At 40.7% G+C, this 26,987-nt stretch overlaps 1 protein-coding gene across 1 annotated transcript in view; it reads left to right on the forward strand.

The window, feature by feature from the left end:
• Positions 1 to 26,987, forward strand: part of usp43b (ubiquitin specific peptidase 43b) — a 100,125-nt gene that overhangs the window by 18,142 nt on the left and 54,996 nt on the right. Inside the window, exon 3 of the mRNA XM_011478550.4 lies at positions 26,534 to 26,631. Within this exon, the coding sequence (XP_011476852.1) occupies positions 26,534 to 26,631 (98 nt within the window). The remainder of the gene's footprint in view (positions 1 to 26,533; positions 26,632 to 26,987) is intronic.

Raw genomic sequence — 26,987 nt, forward strand, 5'->3', positions numbered from 1 at the left:
AGTTTACCGATTTACCAGTCGATGCACGTTCTCAGTCACAGTCAAGGAGCCAGGGAGCTCCATCTCCTGCTGCTCGCCCAGAAGCCTATGTGCTTTGGCAAATTATTTTCAAGCTGGTGTTTTTGGTTAACTTTTATCACATTTGTGTGAGAAGCACCCTATCAAACATTACTCTCTGGACGCGGTTGTCTGTGTCTGATTTCAACAATGCGTCCTGGGAGGTTTAGGTTGTACCTTTGTGTTTGCGCTGCTCAGAGTCCCGTTCCAGAACTTACTGCTGACTCCTTCCTGGCTTTGACTCGAGCACTTTGGTGTGTTGACCGTTCATCGCTAAGGAAACTGTGCATGTGTGACTGTCCCTGTGCATGCGTTTGTGTGTCTCTGCTGCATGAATGTGCCTCTTTGTATGTTGTTAGAAGAAAAGGACATTTGTTTTTCACTCCAAGAGTACTGAGTAGAGTGCTAGCATGGAGGTGAAAAGTAAACATTAGTCTCAGAGAAATGGTGAAAATGAACATCAAGCGTGTAATCCTCTCTGGAAGCTGGATTGACAGTGTCCAGTGAAGAACATCAGTCTTAAGGTGAGGCTACTGTCAAAAAGCAGTAGAAACAGTAAGCTAAGTCTGTTATCAAAGTGGTCAAACAAAAGCATTTCTCACACAACCCAGTGTCTGTCTTGGGTTATGTAATGTCAGTGACCAGCATTCTGACACGTCCGACCCTCTGTGTTGTCACAGAAGGACTCCAAGTTTGTGAATAAACATGTAAAAACGCTTGTTGTCAAACTCAACACTTGGGTCTTTGTGTTAACACAAAAACACAGAAGGAAAATGCCTTCATGCTGCAACATCGAAGGCATTGATCCCATAAGATAGTTCTTTGTGTGCTGTGAAGCAAAAACTGTAATTAGTCAAATAACATCTGCATGCTTGTAGTGAATATTTATTTTCTTGCTATTGGAAATTCAGAAGCTGAGCTGCAAGAAGTTGTAGTGGTCAACACTCACGCCTCACAACCACAAAGAGCCGGTTTAAATCCCGCCTGGGTCCTTTTCTGTGTGGAGTTTGCATGTTCTCTTCGTGGATGTGTGGGTTTTCTCCGGGCTTCCTCCCACTGTCCAAAAACATGCATTATAGGTCAAATGGGGAAATTGTCCCTAGGTGTGAATGTAACTGTGTGGCCCTGCGATGGACTGGTGACTTGTCCAGGGTTTACCGTGACCTCACCCAGCAGTGGCTGGGATTGGCTCCAGCAACCATGTGACACCCCCAAAAGAGATTAAATGGGTTTTTAAAATGAATGGATAAGCACTTCATCTTTGTTACTTGATAAATAAACAGCACTTTGACAAAAAAAATAGTATCAATAACTTTAAATAGATGTTAAGAACCAGATTACGAAAACTGGGCACAAATAAATAAACAAATATAGTTAAGTAAAATATAACGGGATGGGACCATAAATATATAAGTCCTCTCCAAGCAATAATCATAATCTATTTGAAAATCATTGTTATTAATGGATTTAGTGGGTTGTGTGTGTGTACTGTATGAATGCAAATATGTCTATTTATTATTAGGGGTAATTGCAATGTCAAGAAGATAACATCATTATATTTCTTTTGATTTTCCCATCAATTTCATACATTTGATATATCTGTATGTATATATATTTTTTGGCTTTTTTTCCTTTCCTTCGCTTGTGCCATAACAAAAATGGTAAACTCCAGATGTTTTAATGGGTCTGTTTGTTCAGGGGGGAGGCACATAAATTCAAGACATCAGTAAATTCAGCAAGATCTCTAGAAAATATTTAGCATTATTGTGAATATGCAGAAAAAAAACAGAGATACCATACATACACATACTTGACAGATATTAGACTGTTTCCATTTGATTAAATTCTACTATGGGATCTGAATGGATGAATACAAACATGTATGCAAATCCAGATCTGCTCTCTGCTTTGGTTCTTCTAAATGAGGCTAAATCTAAACAAGGAGAATCCATGGATGAGCCAAAGGTTGATGTTTTGTTTTGTTAGGGAAACCTGTTCTGATAAACGATATGAATATCTAAAGCAGATTTAAAATTGTCTTCCATTCAAACTGCCTTAATTATGTCAAACTATCAGCATATAATGTTTTCATTTCTTTACCATAGCCACAATCTCCCCTTTCTTTCTAAGGGGATGTGATGTGAGCTGTGTTGGTGGTTGCATGCACAAATGAAATCATCAAATCTGTGAAGCAGACATTGTGCCAGAGTTTCAAACTTAGATTTTATTACTTATTCCAGTGGTACACAGAGTGACTCTTCAAACTCTTCTTTGCCTGTGTGTGGTCAGCGCTGCTCTCCATTGCTGCCCAGGCAGAATGTAAATGGTCCACTTGCGATTCTCGGGCCTTTTCCTCCTTGTGTGAGCGTCCTCTTCCCTCTGCTTTTGAATGGAACTTCCCTGCCAGAATGAAATGGTTTCCTGTGGTTCAAAGCAAGCCAGCTGGAAAATCTGCTTGCATGTGAGGTTAAAGCAGGACCGCTTCGTGTTTAAGGGCCTCTGTTGCCTTTAACTCACATTGGTGCAGATCGGCTTAATCCTGAAGCCCCTGACAGATGCTTGGATGAGCAATATCAGTTTTTGTAGTAAATGCTTACTTTGCAGCACTTATCACAATGAGAAAAACAGCATTCTAGTCGTTTTTAGAGTCAAGAAAAAGAAATTAACCTTAATTGGCTGTGTTTGAATTGCTTATCCCGTAAAGCCAAAAAGTGGTACTAATATCTGAGGGTATTCCCACAATGCAATGCTCTCTACTGTGATGAAAATGGCTGTTTTGTTAAGCATTACAGCTATCCGGTGTAGATACCATAACCGTTCGGCCTGGAACTTCCGTTCGGGGTCCTGGGACTAGTGCTGACGTCACATTATGTGATTGGCTGACCGTTGGTCCTATGACGTGTCAGATAGTGACTGGTCTGGACAAATTACGATACTACCATAGAAGAAGAAATTATGAAGTCTGTTGTAAACAAACACAGCTCCGATACAGAGCAAGATTGTCTTTTAAACGTGCCGTTATTATTGAATGATTATTGTTGAATGCATGTTCGCTTATAGTTTTTTTTTTTCCGTGCGCCCAGTCCTTAATAATTGGCAGAACGGACCTGAAAGAACAACATTTAGCCGTGCTAATAACATTTTATGCCACGGCTGAACTTAAACTGGAATTACAAGCGGATTGTGGCAAAATCTCTTTATAAAAATTACAAAGAATTGTCAGGATTTCAGTCCTGTCTCGCCATTTCTGCTGTTCTCCTCTCACCGGCTCCTGATTTCTGAATGGCTCCAGCTGTGACGCGGGGTATATGAGGTGGGTGTGTCTGCTCACTCGTTGCCAGTTCGAGATTCTTCACCCTGATGAACCTCAGGCCACGCATCACGCTCCGCTTCGGCACCGCACGCTGTGAATCTGGTCTTCTCGACACTCACACGGAGCCTGCCGCTACTGTCACGTAAGGAGCCGCCCCTCCCAACTCCCTACGCTCTTTAAGACTGTCTGCTTCTCTCCTCCCTCGGAGCCTGCTGTCTACACGGACCTTGCTGTCTTCGCCCGCACGGAATTCCTCGGCGGTGACGTCACACTGCGTCTCAAGCTCCACAGGACCTAGCAGTTTCCTTCCTTTGGACTTTGGACATTTTTCTCTTGGATTAAGGAACTCTCCAAATAAACTTTTTTTACACCCTGTGCGTGCCTTAACTTGGGTCCTCATTGACTTACAACAAGAATATTGTCAGACACAATTTATGAGGGAAAATAACCTTAGCTTACAAAAGGGAACATGAAATAAAAATTTATAGAGCCCGATCAGATCTCAACGTACGTAGTTTGTCCAAGCGGGGTTACCGTAGTGTGACGTTATCTTCAGTCGAAAGGACCCCGAACAGAAGTTCCAGGCCGAACGGTGTTTGTACCTACATCCCAAAGAGTGACAACAAAATCTCATTCTGATACAGCTAAAGTGCTTAAGTAATTTTACTCAGCAACATCTCTCAGTTGGATTGCACAGTGGTGTAGTGGTTAGCACTCTCATCTCACAGCCAGAAGGCCCTGGTTTGAATCCCAGTTTGCATGTTTCTCCTCGTGCATGGGTGGGATTTTCTCTGGTTCTTCCCACAGTCTAAAAACATGCTTCATGGGTTCATTGGTATTTCTAAATTGCTCCTTGGTGTGGTCCTGCAACAGACTGGCGACATTTTCAGGGTCTACCCCACCTTCACCCAACAGTAGCTGGGTTGCTCCCGCAGACCTGTGACCCAGACGGGATTCAGCGGGTTCTGAAGATGAATGGATGGAACTTCTCTCAGTTACTGAGTTTGGATCTGAAATGTTTCTTGCTTCCGGTGGCAGCTTTGTGGGCTTAGAATAGCTGACAGTAGTAAAGACACAATTAAACCCCTTATCGTCTGACTACTCCAGGCAAAGAAATACAAAATTAGTAGTTTAGCACACACACAAAAGAAACCCTGCTAAGCCAGCCTCATAAAGTTTGGACAGATGTGTAATAAAAGGCAGCGCTTACCTTTGTTTGACTTCTGACAGAAGTGGGACAAAGTACGTGACATGTTAAAGTTTAAATCAGTAGCATAGCAATAAAGGTCATTGTTGGAATGCTCATTAATTTGTCTTCAATCATGCACTGCACTTGGAGAAAAACAACCTCCTTCATCTGATTTTGTGAAGGGAAGCAGGTGAATGAGCTAGCTGTTTGCTATATTGCTATAAAGACATTCACTCACAGAAATTACTCCAGATTCTGCTGGCTCGGATTGGCATACAGTACCCGGCCCAAAAACCATTTAAATGATTCAGATTTGCTGAGCCAGCTCCTTCCAGAGGAGCGTGTCAATTCAATTGGCTGAAACCACACAGACTGGAGTGATTTAAAGAGTTGTTGATGGAACTGTTTAAGCAGAGAGGCGTGCCCGTCATGCCAAGTCGGATTTTAATGCCTTATCTTCAGCTGGACTGAGTCCTCCTGTCAAGGCAGTAATTGTCAATGCAGCTTCAGCATTAGATGCCAGTGTGTGTCGTGTTTAAGTTTTCTTTTTTGTTTTTTAAGTTGTAGCTTTCATTAAATTATTTAAGTTTCTGCTAAATTTGTCTTCCCTCTTCTGCATGCGGTTCTTCTGAAACCATTCTTTCATGTCACAATGATCTGACCACCATGGACCCAGCAGGAGCTTTCTGCAGTGGCAGCCCTCTGGCAGCCCTCACTACTACTTTCCCCTCGACCCATCTGACCGTTCTGACACATTTGAGGGGGATGCTCTGTTATCCTGCTTGTTCTGAGTGGTTTGACAGGTCACTCCTCAGCTTGCCTCTTCTGTCAAGGTCTGTGGAATGCCCTTCATCCTTCCTGTCTGTTCGATTTTTACACGTTCTGACATCCTGAAGTCTTTTCTCTTTTCTTCATGTTTAAGTTTTGTTCCTTGGTTTTTAAGTTAGGATTAAATTAATCCATTAACAGTTTTAGGAGCCTACTCTAAGAAAGGGAGGTTGATTGCTCGTCATCCCTGTCTGCACTTCAATTATGCTTTATACATTGTTTACATACTGGGAGCAGTTATTATGGGGTGGGATTACATGAATTTGCTTCTTCCCACTACCTTTCAAGTAATTCATAGTTTGAAAATTGTTATGTTTAATGGTTTCAATGTGTGTTTACTGTATGTTTGAGTGCAAACATGTCTATTTGTGGTTGGGAGCAATTATAATATAATATAACTTTTTTTTTCTCTAATGAATTTATGAATACATTTCTTAAATAGATTTGTTATATCTATGTTTTCTCATTTTTTAATTGCCTTTTTTCTTTGTTTATATTGCTGAAGTTGCTTGAAATGAGCCAAATTAACTAATCGGTCAATCCAAACATGTGCCGATACAGTGGATGGCCAAAGGACGCATCCTATTTTGCCTTTATGCATGACCAATGGTTGCAATGTCTCGTCTCTCTATTGATGATGTTCTGTCTCATTTCATGCCCAATCTTTTAATCCAGGGAAGGATGCCATGGCATGTGCCTGCAAGCTAGCCAGGTTTTCTGCTCCCAAAAAAAGAACAAGAGCGATCACAGCAACCAAACAAACTGTACTCTTGCTTGGTATAAAGCAGTGTTACCTAACTCTGACACTTATGACACACTGTCCTGCATATTTTCCATGTTGCACTGCTTATGCACACCTGAATCAGCTCATCATCAAGCTCTGGAGAGGGCTAATAATGACAGTGATCAAAGGCAGGTGTGTTTGAGCAGGTTAGAGTTGAAAAATTGCAGGAAATTAGCCACGGTTACATGGGCAAAATATCTTGATCGGATCAATGGTTGGATTAAAATTCAACCGTGCACATGGGCACAGAAAACCTTTTTCCGATTAGAACAAACGTTCACATGGGTCACACTTTCGGTCGGAATAAGTCATTTGGGCATGCGCAGTAGTGTTGAAAAAAACGGAAAAGGAAATGAGTCCCACAGTAAACAAACCTTGCTCTCATATCCATTTATGCAAACGTGCTTTTATTAATGTTATGAATATTATGTAGCGCCTGTTCGCTCATCATTTTATTTTTAGTCCCTGTGGTCAGTGCTTTTTTTGTGGAAGAACGGAGCTCCCAGGAGAGGCTAACATGCGCTAACATTAGCCTTGTTTGATGAACACAAAATCCATGAGGGAAATGCTGCAATCTGCATCTTGGCTGCACGTAAATATGTGGGAATAACATCAGCCTTTATTTTGTCGTGACACAACTGGAAAGACAACTCGATGTGATTGTTTGAACGGTTTCGAAGGACTGAGCGTCATTCTGCTTTGAAAAGTTTGCACACCGCCCCAAAGCCGCTGTGTGAGCTGGCGGTCCGAGCTCTGCTAGGACACACGGTTCTCCTGCGTCCGGCAGCCGCTAACCCAGAGCGGCGGGATGGATGATTGCAGTCCGAATTCTCCCACACATAACAAAACAACAAAACGCACACGTAACAAAGCATCCTCCCCTCCCCTCAAACACAAAGTTATTAATCCAGCTAGTCTGGTCAGAGACCCAGTTCGCTCGGTCCACCGGCACCCAAGCCAGGACCGCGCAGGGTCCAGACGTCACAGGGCACGAAGCGCTCCTCTCCGGCACCCCCTTTGCAAGCGGTGTGAGAGAGGGGAGAGGCGAAGAGCCAGGGGCGAGAGCGGAGCAGCGCTTCTCACCGGGCCTCCGCAAGGCAGCGGATCGGTCCTGTTTGAGCTCCAAAGCTTTCTCTGGAGCGAAACACCATCTATGCATGGCGTTAAACCAGAGCAGTAGTGACACACGATCGGAATGAACTGTTTACATGCACAACGATCGGATCAACAATCAGCATAACCCACCTATCTTGATCGGAAAGAAATTTTGATCCGAACGAGTCAGATCGGGCAGAGTATTCCGAACGGCGTGTTTTCTTTACGCATTTTTCTTCTGATCAGGCATTCTTTCTGATTAATTTTGCCCATGTAAACGCAGTTAGTGTTCCCAGAGGACCAGGGTTGGGAAACTGGTATAAAGGATGTCTTGTGAGTAAGCCCTATGAGTTTCCTCAAAGTGGGCATTCAGATTTCTGCATTAAGGTTTCATACAACTATACCTTACCCACTATTTAAAAGTTAGCAGTAACTTTACCTTTGTGTGGGTCGTCAGAAGCATGATGAAGCTCTCATAAAGGAATAAATGTTTTATTTAAATCTCAAAGTTGAAAAAAAGGTTTGTTGCTTGTAAATATGGAAGTTTTTTTGGTTCACTCTATACAAAATGCCATCCAGTCCATTTCCAGGGGAACACCCCACAGGGCATTTAAAGAAAGAAATACAGCAGCAGGTAATAAAGTCGGGTTCATTCTTGCAGTGAGTGAGTTCCTGCTGAGAATAAAAAGTGGTGTTTTAGAAAAATGGGGTGGCGGAGGAAGAAAACTGTGGCCGATCATGGACACCATTTATCATTTTAACTGTGTGGTCTGAAAGGCTGCTTTTTGCCACCTTGCTCAGCCTTCTTTCTGTGTGTTTGTCTGTGGTTAGATTATTTTGCAAGTGTTTTTGCCAGGTTTTTGTTTCATTCCCAGCAAATTTCCCTGTTAAGCTTATCTTGATGCACGACTCTTTTGTGTGAGAGTGAAGGAAAGATAAAAATCCCACGTTGGACAGTCCATCTTGTCTTTCTTTGTCCTTCTTTCTGTGACCATGTCTGTCTGATTCATTTTTTTCCTCTGCTCTTTTTTTTAATTGCTCTCTCTGAAAGTCCTTTATTTGGCTCTTGGTTGAGATGAAATTCAGTCTCCGCCTCGCCCTTTTATGGTGCACTTGATTTGTGCTTCAGCACAGAGGCCAGTAAGAGTCCCTAGGACACTCTACTGCTCGCACAAATTCTGCTTGAGCATTGTTGTTTCTATTGAACTAGAAAATGTAGAATGCACGACCCAAAAGGACTTTTGTACTCTATTGTCTTGGTAATCAACCAGAGTACTGTATTTTTAATATTAGGAATACTTCCTCACAAAGTTGCAATAAATCACTCTGGTTTCTAAGCATATCTGATGATAGCTTTGTTTTGGTCAGCCTAAGTGTGTTATTTAGCTGTCTTTCTTTGTGTGCTTTGGGACGAAGGAGCATGTTTTGTTTAGAGAAAAATAAAAGTGTTTATTTTCCATTTGACTTGTTTTAATCAATCAGCTACTCTATGGAGGACTCCCAAACAAAATTAACTTGGTACAGAAAAATCATAAAGTTACCACAATCATAAAGATTTTAACTGTGGTATTTATTATAGTTCAGTATTATTATTATTGTTGTTTGTTTTGCATTTTACTGCTATTAATTAGCTATTATTATCACCGCTCCCCCAGGATATAGGCCAAATTGGGTCCGTAAATTTCACACACCCAGGTGAGTGTCAACTAATGGTATTTTAACTTAAGGTAAAAAAAAAAAATTATAATCAGGTTCTTTAAAGGGCTTACATCATGCAAAATTAACATTTTGAGCTTTAAGGGTATTATGATTTTAAATACTCACCGCCCCAGGCTAACACACACACCCACTTTGTCCATGGAAATAACTGTGATTGGCAGAACGCTTTTGTAAGGCTCCTCAATATGAACATCCATCTTTTCAAAAGTTCAGATGCTGTTTGTTTTTGTGGGAGAAATGCAGAAATGCTGCTGAGGCCGACTCTAGGCTGACGGTATGTGGGCGGTACCCACAAGGAGCGAAAGGCGGCACCTCAGAGATCAAATCGTCTTACTTCTGGGTAGGAAAAGAGCCTGCGAAAATAGCTTCATAAAAAAATTGTTCTTAAGTGTGCCAAAGGTACACTATTATCATATACATGGATATAGTTTAGTCTGAAAGGCTTAAGAAAATGTTGATATAGGCCCTTAAAGAAGAATAGAGAAGAGGTTTTGTTTTACCAAAGGTTTTCCTGCAGATCTGAGTAATGGTCCTACGATCAAAACTTTAGAAGATAGATTATTTTATTAAATTTCACTTTATGAAACTAATTTTTCAGATGGTCAGTTAAAGTTTATTCTCTGATGTCTGGGTGCTCTGCATGTCCCTAAATAAAACTAAATGCAAGTTTTCACTCTCGGATGATAATGGGCTGAGAGAAAAGCCTCCAGCGTCAGTTTTATTTATGGACTCTTAAAATAAGAGGAAATGTACTGAAGAAGACTGTCCATTATTTATCAACACTTTGTATGTCAGCTGAACACGCTACATAATAACTCTTTGCTTTTATTCTTTCTGAATCTATCAATAAATACTCACATGCATTATCTTCTGCCCCATTTTTCCCGACTCTCCTCTCCCGACCCCCTCAGTTCGGATCACCAGAAGGATGGAGGTGCGGCTGGTTATATGTTCTCAGCCACTCCACTATAGTGCTCTCTTTAGCTGGATGTCCAACCCTGCATCGTGGTGTTTCCACAGCTCGTTTGAATTATTCACGTTAGGGCCATTACTCAGGTTAGCCTCCCCCCTATACTCCTGTAAACCCATCAGCATGAGAAAGGTGGTCGGTGAGGATGGGGTCACCTTTTCCTGGATTTTCGGCACAAGTGGCTGAATTCCTATACAGGGGGTTTACTCACTGAGGAGAATCACTCCACGCAAGAAACTTAGGGTGAATTATTGAAAGCCTCCTGATGGGGGAGAGTACTTCTGAAATCTGTGCAGTCTCAGACTTGCGTGAGGAAGTACTGATGTCCAGTAGCGAGCAGGGAGTTTGTCTGTGAATCTGAGTGATTACAGGAGAAAACGTTGCTTGATGAGAAGTTGCTAGGGATGTCCCAATCAGGTCTTTTGACAACAATCCAATTATAAGTCATTTGATTATATGTTTTGTAAAATATTGAAGATACACTCCAATGAAAATGGTATTTTTATTGTTTTTAACATTTTTTGAAAAAATTCGATTTTTTTTTTGTGCAAGGCCGTTCACATTTCCAATTAAAATGCGAACTTTTGTGATCTCCTGTGTGACCGTGAAATGACCCAGAAGTGACCCGCATGCGAAGAAAAGTCCTCAACAGGGAACAACGTCACTGATGTTTGCGGAAGTAGCTACCGTTAACAATGGATGTCAACAACAGTGTTGTCAACAGCGGAGCTCCTTTTGTATTATTACATTCATTTTCACAAAGGAGCCAGCACAATTACAATCTTCTCATTTTAAGAAGGCATTAGAGCCAGGATCGTCTGTACTCACTGTTGTGGAATGGGGATGTGTATGTGCTGGGGCCGCACGCGTTTGTGTGTGTGTGTGTAAGAGAGAGGAGGCATGCAGCGCAGTAGGGAATGACAGGGGCAGTGGGGGCGCGCATTCATGTTGTGTGTTATGGAGGAAGGAGAACGATAATAAAAGAAGGCTTCTACCAGAATAAATGCGATTTACTCTTTATTAACCCGCTCTGGAGAATCTAAGGGTCCGAACGGGGAAATGAACCCCGAAGGTGGATCCGCCTTTGGCCCTGGAGAATGTCTCCCCCGCACTTCTGACCACGGTTGGAAAGGAAAAAAAGTCATCGCGGGAAAGGTTCAACTGCTCGGCCATTTCGCTGGCAATCTTTTCAAAAACCGCCCGGTTGCGATAAGAGTCCTTGAGTTTGGCCTGAATAGAGCTGTCACCCTAAATATGAATCCAGAGTCACGTGATGAGGTGCCAGGAGGTGGCTGCATAGTAGATGAGCTCCGTACCCCGTCTTAATTTTTACACGTCAAATTACGAAACTCTTCCCGTCTGCATAATTTAAACGCAGCTAAACTTGTTAAGATACAAGATTTTTTTCCTCTCCCAGCCGAAACATCGCCATGAGTCAGAAAAAACGAAGTATACAAACGCGCCTCCCGACTGTTTCTACTGGCGAAGCTAGCTCTGCTAATCAACATGAAGGCCAGAGGACCGAAATAAGCGACCTGCTTGCAGAAATTACTAAAGTGGGAGCTACACTGAACGTGGTGGCAAGTGATGTTTCGCTTATTAAGTCTGACACGACAGAGTTAAAGAACGCCGTAAGTGCAATCCAACTACGGCTAACTGGAGCCGAGAACCGCATTTCGGACATGGAGGACCAAGTTGCTAATGTGGCTAAAGACAAGAAGCTGCTAGCTAAGAAGCTTGATCTACTTTGGGCTCGTGCGGATGATCAAGAAAACAGACATCGGCAGAAGAATATAAGATTGGTGGGACTGAAAGAAGGAATGGAAGGAAACGGCGCTCTATGTGATTACATTAGGAAGTTAATCTCCGACGGCCTCGGGCTGGATGGAGTGGAATACGAGATTGAAAGCTGCTACAGAAGCCCGGGACCACGTCCAGGACCTAACCAACCTCCACGCATCATACTGGTGAGATTTCTGCGATTTACAGCCCGGCAGAAAGTCCTCATGGCTGCCAAGAAGAAAAGAGGCATATTGTGGGAAAACTGTAAGCTGTCATTTTTTGAAGACCTGACCAAGGAGCGTGTGGCTCAGCGGAAGCAGTTTTCCCCAGTGATGAAGCTGTTGTGGCAACGCCAGGTGAAACACACACTGGCACATCCAGCAACCCTCAGATTTACATGGAAGCAGGAACGCATGAGCTTCACAGATGCGAAGGAAGCTGAAAACTTTGTTAAAGAAAACATGGCCGTGGAGACGGAGTAATGCAAGAAGAGGGGAGAGAGGAAGATTTTCACACATGACGGGGAGGGGGGGCATCGAGGCGTGGCTACATCCAGAAGACAGGTGGAGGACAGGTAGAGTCTTCAGAACCCACACGGACCAAAATAAAGTCTACACTTGGTTGGAGAGTTACTACACTGCCATGTTCTGTTTTAGTGCAGTGTTTAAGTTTTCGTTTTTATATTTTTGTTAATTATGGGAAATTTTCAAACAGTGAGGAAGTTGTTTATGTTGCATGTGTATTTGTTCTAAAATGTCATTGGATTCTAGGTCACGTTAAACGAGAAGCTGATTCTGAAATTCTATAACAATGGGTAATATGGATATAAACCTGGTGTCTTGGAATATAAATGGCTGCAGCACACCGATTAAAAGGAAAAAAGTTCTCAGTTACCTCAAATCTCATGGTACTGATGTTGCATTTATCCAAGAAACGCATTTTGGAAAAGATAAGGAAGCCTTAAAAATGAGAAGAGACTGGGTTGGCAAAGTGTTTCACAACTCCGTGTCGAGTAAAAGCCGTGGTGTGATGACACTTATCAACAAAAAACTTAACTTTGTATTTCTAAAGCAGCTTCAGGATGATGATGGACGACTGCTATGCATTCAGGCCCTTATTAATGGAATTAAGGTTGTCTTGGTGAATGTATATGCCCCAAATGGGGATGAACCTGACTTTATTTACAAGATTAGTAAGATGCTGAGTAATTTAGAAGGACATATATTGATAGGTGGGGACTTTAACCAGGTGCCTGATGATTTTCTAGATAAAAGTACTAACAATGTTAAGTTCAACACCAGAAAAGGGTTAGCATTAAATTCCCTTAAGGAGGAAATTGGGTTGGTAGATATCTGGAGACTTGTGCACCCCTCGGAAAGGGAATATACATTCTACTCACATTCCCACAAATCTTATTCCCGAATTGATTATTTTCTTATCTCAAACTCTAGCACTGAACTAGTTACTAATTGTGAAATAGGTGTTATTGCTCTCACTGATCATGCACCAGTGGAACTACACATTCAATTTCAAATGGGTAAAATTAAGCGTGGTAGATGGAGACTAAACTTGGGTATCCTGCGTGATGAACAGTTTGTAGCATCATTAAAAGAGGAAATCAAATGTTTTTTAGATATAAATATTGGGTCAACCGACAGACTGGCCACGGTATGGGATGCTCTCAAGGCATTCATGAGAGGAAAATGTCTGGGCTATAGCTCTAAAAAAGCAAGAGAGAGCAGGGAGAAAATAAAAATACTGGAAAATCAAATAAAGGAATGGGAAAAACAGCTAGCACAAAACTATAATGAAAGTACATTTAAAGAAATTTGTAAACTGAAATTTAACCTCCATGAAACATATAACAAAAAGGCGGAATATGCACTTTTTCGGCTTAGAACAAACTTCTATGAGAAGGGTGAAAAGACGGGAAAGCTACTTGCTAGACAACTCAAACAGCTGGACAATCAAAACGTCATCACAGCAATAAAAAAGAATGATAGACTGGTGACATCATCTGGTGAAATTAACACCGTCTTTGAACAGTTCTACCAAAAACTGTATACATCAGAAATTGCTGCTAGCACAGAACAGTTAGATGCTTTTTATAATAAGGTGACGATACCACAGATTTCACGAGAGGGGAAGGATGCAATGGACTCTATTTTAACGGAAGCTGAGGTTAGGAAAGCAATCAGTAAGATGAAAACTGGGAAATCACCTGGGATAGATGGCTTTCCAGTTGAATATTACCAAACATTTACAGAAGTACTGTGCCCATTCTTAACTAAAGTACTTCAAGAAGCCTATGATTTTGGGACACTCCCTGAAAGTTTTAACCAGGCAATAATATCATTAATACCAAAAGGTGACAAAGACTTAACGGACCCAGCCAATTACAGACCAATAAGTTTAATAAATGTGGATTGCAAAATACTATCAAAAATATTAGCAATGAGGCTAGAGAAGGAGTTGCCAAAGATTATTCATAAAGATCAAGTTGGTTTTGTCAAAAATAGACTGTCAGCTGATAACATGAGGAGATTACTACATCTTCTATGGATGAATAAACATAGTTCGAACCCCGTAGTCGCAATATCCCTCGATGCCCAAAAGGCTTTCGATAGGGTTGAATGGAATTTTTTGTTTACAGCACTAACAAAATTTGGATTTGGAGACAACTTCTGCCGGTGGATTAAGACATTATACTCGAGACCAAAAGCTGCAGTTTTCACAAATGGGGTACTATCTCCTTTTTTTGATATCTCTAGATCAACCCGTCAGGGATGCAGTCTCAGCCCGCTCTTATTCACAATATTTTTGGAACCCCTGGCTATCCAAATCAGGGAAGACCCTAGAATTAAGGGCGTATATGGAGGAGATAGGGACCATAAACTATTTCTGTATGCGGATGATATTCTAATACTGAGCCAAGACCCCGCTAACTCCATACCAACTCTACTTGAGGTTATGAATGAATACTCCAAACTTTCTGGGTATAAAATAAATTGGCACAAATCAGAGGCAATGCCAGTATCTCAAACTTGCACCCCAAGTTTGCTGTCTGGCTTTAACTTTAGATGGGTAGATAAAGGGATGAAATATTTAGGTATAGAACTGAACCCAAGTATTCTTGACATTATGGCAGATAATATGGAAAAATTACTCACCAAAATTAAAACTAATTTAGATAAGTGGAGTAAGTTAAACTTGACATTATGGGGTAAGGTTAATACAATAAAAATGGCTGTGGCCCCGCTAATTAATTACTACACCGGAATGTTACCAATGAGCATCCCAAAACAAATCCTACTAAGATATAATAAAATGATTAAAGAATTTCTTTGGAATGGCGGGAAACCCAGAATCAGTATGGACCGGCTTTGCCAACCAAAAAAAGATGGTGGATTAGCTCTACCTAATATAGAACACTACAGCATCTCCTTTGAGATGTCAAGACTGACAAAGCACTGGGTTGGTAGAGAACTGGACGCAGACTGGGTCCTAGTAGAACGGGGCATTACGTTCCCATTTACACCGATGGAGATATTAGTGCAAAAGCCAGGTGAGCAGAGAGGCAGGACCAATAACCCAATCTTGGAATTCTCAAAGATGGTGTGGTTGGAGGTGCATAAAAAGTGTAAGCTTTCTCCACATCTGCAAAAGTATGCATCTTTATGGCACAACCCTAAAATTAAGATTGGTAAGCGATCTATCTACTGGGCACAGTGGTTGCAAAAAGGTATTAGAACAATTGGGGATGTATTCCAAGGGGACATTTTCATGTCATATGATGACATTAAGATGAAATATAATTTGGAAGGACATGGTAACTTTTGGAGGTATTTACAACTTAGAGATTGCTTAAAAGGGAAAGTCGGACTGTCGCAAGATGGGAATCCAATAGAAAACTTTCTAAGACTACCCACACTGCTAGGCAAGGCATCCAAATGGTATAAAATCTGCCCATGGGCTAAAAAAAACACAAGCAAAGGACTTAAAACAATATGGGAAAGAGACCTGCGTTGTATAATCGATGATGATTCATGGCAAACAATTCTTTCTGACAATGGAATTTACATCAGGGAAGCCAGAGGCAAATTTATTCAATATAAAATACTTAACAGGTACTACTACACTCCATCTAGACTTCATGTGATCGGAATCAGTGAAAATGATCTGTGTTGGAAGTGTCATAAGGAGAGAGGTACCTTTATTCATGCAATATGGGAGTGCCCACTTATTTCTAGACTTTGGAGTAAAGTGTTGGAATGCATACAGGGCTGGATAGCATGTGAACTTCCCAAATCAGCAAGACTATGTCTCTTAGGGGATAGAAAAGAGGTGCCGCTACTAAGCAAAACTACTTTCAGAGTATTGAATACTGGACTGGTAACATGTGCTCGTCTGATTTTGAAATTATGGAAAGAACCCCAAATCCCAACGCTAAAAATGTGGAAAGAAAAAATGATAGAAAATAGCGCCTGTGAAAAGATGTTAGGAAGAGTGAGTTGCAAAAATATATATGTGGCTGAAAAATGGGACAGCTTTTGTCTTTACTTATCAATGATGCCTTAATGATGACACGTTAATACACTATGTATTGGAAATTGTTATCGGTAATCCTCACTTGTGTATGTTTATGTTCTGTTTTTATTTTTATTTTATTTTTATTTTAGTGTTTTTTTGTTTTTTATTGGGGGGATTTGTCATACATGTTAACTGTGAAAACTCAATAAAATACTTGAATTAAAAAAAAATATGAATCCAACCAGTGACCTGGCTTCCCTTCCACTGACTGGTCTCAGCAGCATTGTCCGCCATGGTTGATGTTTATGTTCTCGTTCCCGCCTACTTCAACGCAGAATTATGACGTTTGTAGCGTATTAATGACATACATTTTGGACACATGTGGCCTGGCCGTTCAGACGGGGCATTTCAAAAGATTGGATACGTATCGGATTCAGGACAACATACCCAAGTGCCCTGGGTCGCATTTGAAAAGATCGGATCCGTGTCGTCCAGACTATCATGAATAGATCAGATACAGGTCGCATAGGGGCAAAAAAAATATATATATATTTTAAAATAATCCATCAAAAAGTACCCTCCTCACTGAGAACTACGTGACTTGATTGACATGCAGAATGGCCGATTGAACATTCCTTCAGACATACGTCATTGCACACGCGCTTTTAAATAGACTGAGCACGAAGTCTTTCTACCATCGGAAAGCCGCTACTCAAAAGCAGCTCGTATGCCAAAGAAGTATGGCCACCCCTGATTTAAACCTTTCAAAAAATGTTTCAAAAATGAAATACATAGACTGTGATCAATATTAGAAAATAGCATTTGGATTGAGGCATGATGGGTTTATTTTACCGTAACATAAAAATGACCAAGTGACATCACAGTGAACAACAGACATTTGAAGGCAGCAAAAAATGATCAGTCCGTCATTTGAATATTGTAAGACTTGTGACCATAAAGTGTGGGAAAATGTTCTAATGATGTTCAGTTCATGTTGAAAAACAACAGGTGAATGGATTTGCCATTCATTCTTGTTTACTTGTTTGTGTGTACACATATTTAATTTACACTTAATTACAAGATAGACGAGATTGGGACAACCCTAGTTACTGGAAGACATCTACCTTACAGAAAGGAGACATATCAGCTTGAACACATAATGTTTAGATCATGTAAAAAACATGTCTGATTTTTAAATTGTGCCCTTTGCTGCAACAATCCAGACTGTGTTGATGGTGCTCTCTGGCACAAAACAGAAAAAATGAAAATAAATCAGAAAAATGGAAAAGTTCCTGTCCTATCCTTTTATTTTATGTGACCATGACATCTTGTGGTCTTTTGATTGACATGAGACATCACATCCAAAACTCCACAAAATGGCTTTAATGGCCATGTTCCAACAACTGACAGGCTGCTTTTTTTCCTCCATCTGTTTGCCCAATTTCAGATAGAACAGGTTTGATGGGGTCCCATCCTGTCGTAAAAGATTTTTCTACACAATTTTTTTACATCCGCAATCTAACTTATCATTTCAACGTGTTTCTCAACCCCTGTTTGTCTTTCATTTTTAATTATTTAATTTTAGCTCATTTAAGAGACACTAAAGCAAACCCAAGACTTCCTAGAAGCATAAATTCTACCAGGCAAAAAAAACTATTCAAAGCCAAAATAAAGATTTAATCTGAATAATCTACACTGTTCTAGTGGTACGACTAAGAACAACATGTTTGCAGTAATAAAAGTTAGCTAAAACAAATGGGTCTTTTCTAATGAGTCAGTCAGACCAAGTAAACTCGTGACCTAAATAACACACATTAGCTGCGGTTACATGGACAAAAGTAATCGGATTAAACGCCTGATCAGCACAAAAACGCGTCATGTAAACACACTGTTCGGAATACTCTGACCAGATCAGACTCATCCGGATCAAAATTTCCTTCCCATCTAGATAGGTGGGTTAAGTCAAATGTTGATCTGATTGTAGTGTTTTTAAGCATTTTATACCGATTGTGTGTAATTACTGCCCTGGCTTTTATGCCAGGCATAGACAGTGTGGCGCTTCAGAGGAGGCTTTGGAGCACGAACAGGACAAGCCGAAGGGTGCTTTTTTGGGGTGTGTGGTCCGGAGGAAACTTGGGACCACAGTCCGACTCAGGAGAACCGTGTCTCCCGGGAAAACTGTGTCACCAAGCAGAGGAGGGTCTTTGTGTGTGAGCTGGCGGAGGCAGCTTTTGAATGCAGGAATGCCGCTCCGCACAGTCCTGAGAAACCGTGCCAACAACCGCGTGAGTTTGTGTTACCAATCGTGTCCAGACAAAATACAGGCTGATGTCAGTCCCACATATTTATGTGCACCCAAGATGCACATTGCAGCATTGACTCAAAACTAAATGTTGTTGGCACGTATTAGTCTAATCCTAACCCTTCTTCTGGGTCTGTTCGGACAAGAATAAAGCACTGGTTGCACAAATTCAGAAAATTATAAGCGAACGCGCACCTAATAATAATTATAACAACAATAAAAGCGTGTTTAGAAGATTATCTCGTTCTATGCTACAGCTTTGTTTGTTGACAACGGAACTCGCTAATTCTTCTTCTGTGACCGTTTCCGGTATTTCAGATAGTTCTGTGCATGTCAGAAAGATTTATTCCAATCAAAAGTGTGGCGTACGTAAACATTTGATATAATCAGATAATGTTTTTCTGGGTCCGTCTTTGATCTGATCGAATGCATTTTGCACATGTAACCGCAGCTTCTCTTTGACTTCCATTAATTATTCGAGCATTTATGCGATCAACATGACTCCGCTGATTGTGACGTAGAGAAAAGTGTCTTTTCGTATTGGCTTCACGTTAGTTCGGGGTTGCATAATAGCACAAAGCCACTATTTCTGTGACAGAATCAGTTGATTTAGGATGATTACAAAACCACTTCACTACTGTAAATTGTTGCACATCAGGCTTTTCTCTACTTCTAAATTCGAAAGGGGTTACATTTTGGTAACTTGATTTTAAAGCAATTTGGCATATTTGAATGCCAGCCTTTTTTAATCATCTAATTGTTACTTGGCATTTATTTTTGTACGTTCTTTTTTTTTTGTTCTTTTTGATTATCTTGACTTGGGAAAATCAGCTGATTCCAGCTTTCTGCCACTGCTTGCTGGCCTGTTTGCTGCAGATGCTGCCTCCCCATCTGTTGTCGGCATCTCTCTCCTACAGTGACGTTCTGGAAACAGCAGCAACGCCGGGACTTTTATTTACATCTTAATAGTTTTGTGCAAGACTCACAAACATCCTTTTATATTGCGTCTCCTCACTGGATTTTAATAATTGTCCAAAAAAAAGCAATAGTTTGAGTCTGACTGGAAGCTGCTTCCTTTCTTTTCTGTGCTTCTGATTAAGGCAAGGGTAGTTAGAGCTCAAAGTGTGTAATTTCTTTAAACTTTGGTCATTTCTGCATATTAAACACTCAGTCTGGCTGTAACGCCAGCAGCTATTAAGCGTGCATAAGTCAGTTTAAAAAAAAACATCTGTCTCACAGTGAGACTTTTAAATTAAGGCTGCCTGCATGTGAAATCCCATCTCAATTTGTGGGACAAGAGAAGTGAAATAAAAATGATGTACATTTCTGCAAAACGACACTTGGTTTTTCCTTGCAGCTCTGTGATGATGAGCATAAATCAATCTGCTCCTCTCTGTTCCTCAGCTTAAAAATCACGCTTTGAAAAGTCTGGCCTTATGCCAGCAATGCAGAGCCAGCAATGAGTTTCACGCCCACCACTCAAAAACAAGCTGCATCTTTGTCATTTATCTAAATCCTAAAAATCTATACGTAGAGGAACAATGAAGTGAGCATTAACAGAAATTATTTCACGCTGTGGAAGCCTGAATCGTTGCTTTCGCGAAGTGCGTTGATTTCTGATAATGCACACTTCAAAGGCCATTATCCCGCTTCTACCATGGTCACTTAAAGAAGAAATAAATATTCAATCAGTTTTTAGTACTTTATTCTTGTCATTTTTTTGGGTTCAGATCGTTTTTTCACTAAAAGGGGACTATTTGTTACATAGTGTGGTGCGTTGACATCACGGTAATTTGACGATGCGCTGAGCAGGCACGGACTTTGACTGCAGCGGCAAAGGAAAGCGATATATATGCTGATCATATATATCTGATCGTCACGATAGGTTAAAGGAAGCATTAGTTCAGAAAGAAACTCTTACCTCACCTCTTACCTCTTGTTGTTGTCCAGATGATGAAGCAAAGGTTTGTTTTGAAGAAGCCAGCGCAGCTATATCGAACATTTAAGCTACAGTACAGACCAAAAGTTTGGACACACCTTCCCATTCATTAGAACGAGAAGGTGTGTCCAAACCTTTGGTCTTTACTGTATGTGAACGGAACTTCTTTTTTAGGCGTGCGGTTATCACTGTGGACTATCACTTTTTATACCATGGTCCAGGTGAATTCTCAACTCTGATTGGCTGCTGGGTGTGCATGAAAATGTGATATACCACTGAATTCGTCCTTCAAACAGAACACACCTAGGTGTGTGAAATTTGTTCTCCGCATTTGACCCATCCCCTGCGGGAGCAGTGAGCTGCAGACACTGCCACGCTCGGGAACCACTTGGTGGTTCAACCCCCCCAATCCAACCCCTTAATGCTGAGTGTCAAGCAGGGAGGCATTGGGTCCCATTTTTAGAGTCTTTGGTAGGACTCGGCCTGGATATGAACTCACGACCTTCCAGTCACAGGGCGGAAACTCTAACACAAGGCCACTGAGCTGGTTAAGAAACCCAAACCTAGAGGAACAACTAACCTGTTTACCTCTGATTTCATCAAGATTAAAAAACTGTTAAGGCCCGTTCACACCGGGACGAATTTCGCCGGCAATTTTCGCCGACGTTTAACGCCTCGTGACTAAACAAAGGGCACCAATGTGAGTGTGCACACCGAGGCGAAAAAACGCCAAGCGCCAAAGCATCAAAAAAAAACAACGCCTCGGGTTCGTTTTTTTTTTCCGACGCGTCGCGTCGAAATCTATTCGACCAATGAGAATGGCGCTTTTGCACACGTTTCTGGAGCTTCTGAAGTTACAGTAAAACACAACTTGGGGGCGCTCAAACACAAAACCGCCTTGCTGAGCACACATACCAGCGAAGAAGTTAGACGCCAAGTAGCGTCTACACTGCCGCGAAGAAATAATGACGGACATTCTTAAATATCCCCTTACCAAGCACCAGTTGGAGCTACTGATGCTTGAAATATTCATGTTTTCTTTGTATGATTCTGACAAGCGCGTAAATACTTGCTCTCTTCTTCTGAGTGAAAAGCGACTTTAAGAATCGTAAAGTTACGCAGCGCCACCTTGTGTACAGGAGTATTTCTGTTTACATTAAGCGCCATCTAATGTCAGGGAAGGAAATTGCATGTTCGCTCGGCTCATCGTCAGCGAAAATCGCCTGGGTGTGAACACAAAAGACGTGGCGAAAAACGCTGGCGAATAACGCCTGGCGAATATTCGTCCCGGTGTGTACGGGCCTTTAGAACAGACTGTTTGATGTGTGCGTTTGTTGTGCCTCTAGACAGTTAATAGAGTAGCGTCAGTGCAGCACAGACGCTCCCTCTGTAACCCGGTGCATCATAGGAGAAGTAGTGCAAAAACTGACACCAATGCCAGACAGACTCATGTCTTTGAGCTTAATTATTTTATTTTATTTTTCCACGGTCTGACACCAAATTCCACAGAAACAGCTACACTGCTTGACACGAGTTTTAGCTGTAATGTTTGTTGGAACTGAGAGACTTTATGAACCACTTCTGATTGGTCAGAATGATGACGTATGATTAAGCCTCCAAGTATGATTGGTGGAGACAGTTAAGGGGGGGGGGGGGGGGTTCAAAACAGTGCCCGCGGTATCTGCTAAAACTGAGGCTAAATCACGGTACTGTCATTCTGATCAAAGTCTCTTGTGTCTTTGATAGAATTAAATATACACGAAGAAAAAAGTATTTTAAAATTTTTCATATTCCTGACTACTCAGTGTTTAATCAGGGTCTGTTTGGATGAAGACAGCTGATATCCTGGAAATGGTAATTGTGTTTAGATCAGGGAAAATGAGTCCTTTCTGAGTCGCTCTGAGTCGTTGTATCTATGGCAGTGGCGACAGTATGTTAACGTTTGACTTTGATAAAAGTAAAAAAAAAAGTCTCATTAGTCTGACATTTAGTATATAGAAATAATTTTGTTAATTGTAATTGATCTAAAACAGGAAAAGTTTACTTTAACTTCATGTCTGGCGATGAGAGAAAAAAAAGCATAGTTGTGTTTTTATTTGTGGAACGCTGGACTTTATTTCATTGAAATAGGCTGTATATTCAGATTAAAAAAAAAAACACAAGCTCATAGTTCATGAAATGTCTCATCTAATGTATTTTTTTTTTCTTCCTCTAAAAAACATGTCTGATTTTGTTTTCCTCTTTATGGGTCCAGCCTGTTAATGACATTTTTATCAGGCATATGTTTGCAGCAGGCAATTTCCCAGATAGCATCTCAATTTTAGTCTGGCACTTCTTGGGGTGATTCCCTTCATTTGGTCGGGGTTATTTCTCATCTTTAAAAACGTTTTTTAGGACCAGAAGCAGCTACAGCTTTCTCCTTTCTGGCCACGATCGTTCAGATCACTGAGTTCTTATCAGAGCTGCATGTCAGCAGGCATGTAAGGCTGTCCCTTCTCCTCAGCGAGCCTCAAAGCAGATGCTGTTAACTCACAGCTGACACCTCACAGGCCCGGCCAAGCCGGCCTGGGCTTTCTGAGAGGTGATAAGAAGCAGCAGCTCTGCACTCAGTGGCCTCTTGTTATCTCAGGATGAAGATAGCAATGGCATCTATTACCATGTATGTGGAAGGAGTAAAATGTTGTACTCAACGTCTGTCCCTCTAACTAAAAACTGCTAACCTTTCACGTGTTTTTTTCATTGTGGAGGAGGAGAAAATACAACATTTGAAAAGAACATCTGACTTCCAGGAAGAAAAAGAGCCAAACTTTCTCCTTGTATTTGCCTAACCAAGCACACATTGAGAGGGAGTCGAGTTTCCGTCCTCAGCTTGGTCTTTCCGAAACGGAAATGTCTTCACAATATGAGTCTTCTGTTTACGCACCTCATACTGATTTCGTAGAAACACACAAATCCACTGCTTTCTCCTCTGCTTTGGAAACTCTAAACCATCTCTCAGCTTTGTTTGTGAGTAGATATAATGGTGAGCCTGACAGCTTGGGAACAGTGGCAGCCAGTAAAAGGACCAGGAGATCTGAGAAATAGTAAACAGAGCCAGGAGCGTGTGTCAACAGAGAAATCTGGGAGAGTGCGTTCCTTTTGGCCACATGAAAAGCACAGCCGGGACGATACAACGACTTGATGGATTCTCAAGTACCTGACGTGCGGGACTGAGTCCAAAACAAGAGAGATGTTATTATTAGTCTGCTGCAAAATAGCATTTTAATTAGAAATGGGAGGGGGAAAAACCACACGTAAAATGCTGTAAAGTCTGGTTTTTTATGCAACTCAGAATTATCCAGACGCCATTCTATCTCATCAAAAAACCAAAGCAGAAGCAGATCCTGAGGCGTGGGAACCAAAACTTGACTTTAAATGTAAATTTACTTTTAAAGATTGCCCAACCTGTAAATATATCACATTAAAAGGAACAGCAGATGATTTTATTCAGAACAGGGTATCAAATTTTGAAAAAATACATACTTGAAGAAGCAAAAAATGCTGCAGGATCTTGAGTTTACCAGCAAATATCGGAGAAAATCTCACTATTGGTGGAAGCTGAATGCCTTGGAAAAAAAGAAGGAATGAACGACTCAGAATTAAAAATGAGAACATGAACTATTTCACAAAATGATGAAATGTTTTGCCATTTTGTTGTAAACTTACTATTTGAATGTTTTAATCATGCAAAGGAAAAAAATACTTTTATTTTTTATGCGGGGTTCTACATATGAAACACATGACATATGATTAAAGAAAATTATTAAATCCTTCTAATACAATAAAATTAAATAAACAACCATTGATTAATCAATCTAACAATTTTAAAATTAAACTAAAATGCTTACGGAAATCAAAAATTGTTGCCAATCTCTCAGGATAAATTGTGTTTAGTATGAAAATGATTTAAAAAGACTAAACAAACTAACCTTTTAGGCAGGATTATTTAACGAAAGATTAAGATGTTTGTTAGGTTCTAAGGCTTAGATTGTTCAACCAATGATACATACGGGCAAATCTGAACATTTTATTAGTGAAAAAATTTCATCTGTTAAGCATAGTCATCACAATGTTTACAGTAAGCCTATTTATCTGTGACCTGAAGGAATTCAACATTTTTCATTGTTCAGAAGCAAATCCTCACATTAACCACTTTTCCATATCAAATAGGAGTTTGCATGAAAAAGTCTGAATTGTGCACAATTTTTTAAAATCAGTGTTAGAACACCGGCACTGACAGAATGCAGCTGGAGATCAATGTATTATGATCTGTTTTATTCACTTGATAACAGAGTTATGGTATCAAGATAATTGTCATGGTTTGAGTTTCTTTTGTATTGGTTTTTGCTTTCTGTCTTGTTCTGTCATGGTTAAGTTCTGTTTCCTGTTTTATTTTGAAAGGTTTCCTGTCTTGTCTTGTTTCTTGAGTTTTACTTCCTTTGGTCCCCATCTGCCCTGATTGTGTTCACCTGTGTCTTGTCTGCCCTGTCTGTTTATAAGTTCTGTCTCTGCCTTCCTCCTGTGCTGGTCCATTAACTTCTGGTCGTGTGTTTAACGTCTTCATGTGTCTTCGTCCGTTCATGCCATGTTTCATGCCCCGCCACAGTGAGTTTTTGTTTTGTCATCCTGCTCTGCAGCGCTTTTTGTTATAATTAAACCCGTTGCCCTTGAATCCGTTTGCCTCCCGTCTCTGCGCCTGGGTCCTACCGGCTCTCGAGCCTCCACCACATGACAATAATTGCCCGGTTTTGGGGTCAATAACATTCTAAAAAGCTCTATTTTGTTTTAGTTTAACAAATTAACTTCAACACGCTTAGGCAAATTTGACCAATCGATGTTTTGAAACTGGATGTATGTGTCTGTGACCCTGTGGAGTTATTTTAGACAGTTAACAGGGGAAATTCATATTCAAGCCAAGCAACAGTCATATTCAAAACAAAGACAAATTGTTCACAACAGACATGTTGAATGTTAAAGTAAATATTGTATTCATATTTTTGCTGCAAAGTTGTCTTAATGAACATGTTTCTTTTTGACAAATTCCTTACCTCATATCCTGACAATTTCGGAAAGAAACTCGCATTTATCGAAAAAACATTTTTTCGCTCTGAGGACGTTGTTTCTGCCAGCCTGCAGAGTCCACAGAAAAAGACAAATATTAAGAGAAATGAAAATAACCAAACAAATAGATTATAACAGAACCTGACAGTGCAGTGAAAACAGTCATGGTGCCTTTTCCATTTTAAGCTCATTTTTGCAGCAGAATTCAGTGATTAAAGTCAGAGGTTATCCATCTAGTGTTTGTATGTCTGTGGTTACAACCCACAGTTGAGAAAAATACAGTCTTTAAAGTCCCTCCCTACCTTTTCTAGGCAGCAAAATTACCTCACTGCGTTGCAGAAATAAATAAAAGGCACATTTTAGATAGTGTTTCCATCTAAGTGTACGATTAAAACATTTATAAAAAGAATTATAAGATATTCCAAATTTCTTTTATTTCAGACTTGGTCAATATTCAAAATCTTTTTTAATGTAAAACTTGTAGAAAGGTCTAAATGTTATGAAAAAAGTCTGAGTCTGTGTGTGTGTGTGTTTTCTTTTTACTGGAGCAGGTTTTCATCCTGTTGTCATTTATTGCGCACAGCAGTGTGTGAAACTCCCTGTGTTTAGTGTCCCACACTTGTTTTTTGACCTTGCAAGCCTTCCACTTTTCAGACTCAGTTTCTCTTTATTTCTAATTTGTCTTTAATCAAGGTCAGCCTCCTCTTTGCTGTGAGGGGAATAGATTCGAGTAAAGATGGGGCCTCTCAGGGGGGTTTAGGCAATGTCAGTTCTCCATGCTGTTTTTTATAGGGGTTTTCAAAATAAAACAGTTACTACAACATGTATGACAGAGAAAGCCACTTTTTAAAATGTGATATTGCTTAATTGGTGTGTCTTTGAAGAATGTGAGTTCTGTGTTCACGGGTGACCTCCTTTCCTGCAGGGTCCCGGTGGTGCTGATGAGGACCCTGATCCGAACCAGTGTCAGCAGCTCAGGGTCCAGCACAGCTTTGTCCAGGAACATTTCCAGGCCCAGTATAAGTGAGTTTGCTCTACAAACACTCCATTCACATCTGCTTGAAATTACATCTGCAGCAGCAACAAAGAAACAGCAAGGTCCCTCAATCTTGCAGACAACACAGAACACTGCCTGCTATTACCATGTGATCATGTGCCGGAGTAGGAATTATTCACTAATACAATCACTATCTCTAATACTATGTCACTATCTCCCTCTGGTCTTTTACTGTCAAAGAGTAGGCCTCTGTATACAGGAATCCATCTGTCAAGCGTTTTTTCTCAATTTTCAAACAAACGTCTCATTTTTCTCTTTATCAGTCCATGATAGTGTGGTAATAACAGGTTATTGGATTTTCTCACATTGAATTGTTTGTGGT

Source organism: Oryzias latipes, chromosome 8, assembly GCF_053564925.1.
Source record: "Oryzias latipes strain Hd-rR chromosome 8, Olatipes_Hd-rR_3.1".
In the NCBI taxonomy this organism is placed as follows: Eukaryota; Metazoa; Chordata; class Actinopteri; order Beloniformes; family Adrianichthyidae; genus Oryzias; species Oryzias latipes.